Source organism: Trachemys scripta, chromosome 20, assembly GCF_013100865.1.
Source record: "Trachemys scripta elegans isolate TJP31775 chromosome 20, CAS_Tse_1.0, whole genome shotgun sequence".
Classification (NCBI taxonomy): Eukaryota; Metazoa; Chordata; order Testudines; family Emydidae; genus Trachemys; species Trachemys scripta.
In genome coordinates this window covers 10014143-10014949 of record NC_048317.1, presented here as the reverse complement: position 1 = coordinate 10014949, position 807 = coordinate 10014143, and the positions used below count along the sequence as shown (strand labels likewise).

The 807-nt window shown below is 55.5% G+C and overlaps 1 protein-coding gene across 1 annotated transcript in view; it reads right to left on the bottom strand.

Moving 5' to 3' along the window:
* Positions 1–261: 261 nt before the first annotated feature.
* The window catches only part of LIN28A (lin-28 homolog A), a 37826-nt gene continuing 37280 nt past the window's right edge, over positions 262–807 (bottom strand). The window contains exon 4 of the mRNA XM_034754296.1: positions 262–475. Coding sequence (XP_034610187.1) covers positions 262–475 — 214 coding nt within the window. The remainder of the gene's footprint in view (positions 476–807) is intronic.

Here is an 807-nt window from a genome sequence, read left to right as displayed (position 1 = left end):
TGTGTGGGATGAGATCTGTGCTGGGATTTTGTAACCGACATACAACCATCCCAGTCCTTCTGTCCAGATACCAGCGCCGTAGCCTGGCAGGTTGCATCCTACAGTTTGAGCTGCCACCCTCCCTCCCATCCCTTCTTTACACCAACCCCCCTACATCATGACGGCAGAGACTGCTCGCTGCTCCCCCTTTGCTGACCGATCCCTTGCTGAAGCCTTTTGATCCTGATGGAAATCTCCTCCCCCACCCCCAATCCCCCACCATCATTCTCTGGTTTCAGGAAGAAGGGACGAGCTGTGCATTTCTTCTTCCTCCCGGAAGTAGGCGGGCTTTCCCTGAGAGCTGGGCGATTGCTGTGCTTTGATGGGGCAGTTGGCAACCATGTGGGTGATGCTCTGGCAGAAGTGGCATTTCTTTGGCTGCGGCGGCAGCTTGCATTCTTTGGCATGATGGTCCAGCCCACCACAGTTGTAGCATCTAGGAAGAGGAAGGGGAAAGAGACGGAGATCCGGGGAGAGAAATCAGTGGGTCAGGGTATGGTCATTTCAACTGCCAGTTGCCTCACCTTGTTACGCCATGAGCAGGAGCACATGGGACCCGCAGGTGGGGAGAACCAGCTGGTTTCCCAGCCCTGACTGGTGTCCCCATGACTGCGGTAACCAATCTATGGAGACGTTGTGGTCATCAGTTTGGGACAGAACTCACATCCTCCTGCTCCAAAAGTGGAGGAAAATCGCTATAGAGCCTGAGAGACAGCTGACTAGTTCTGATTCCATCCAGGAGAGTTACTGGGGGGGGGGGGGGGGGGG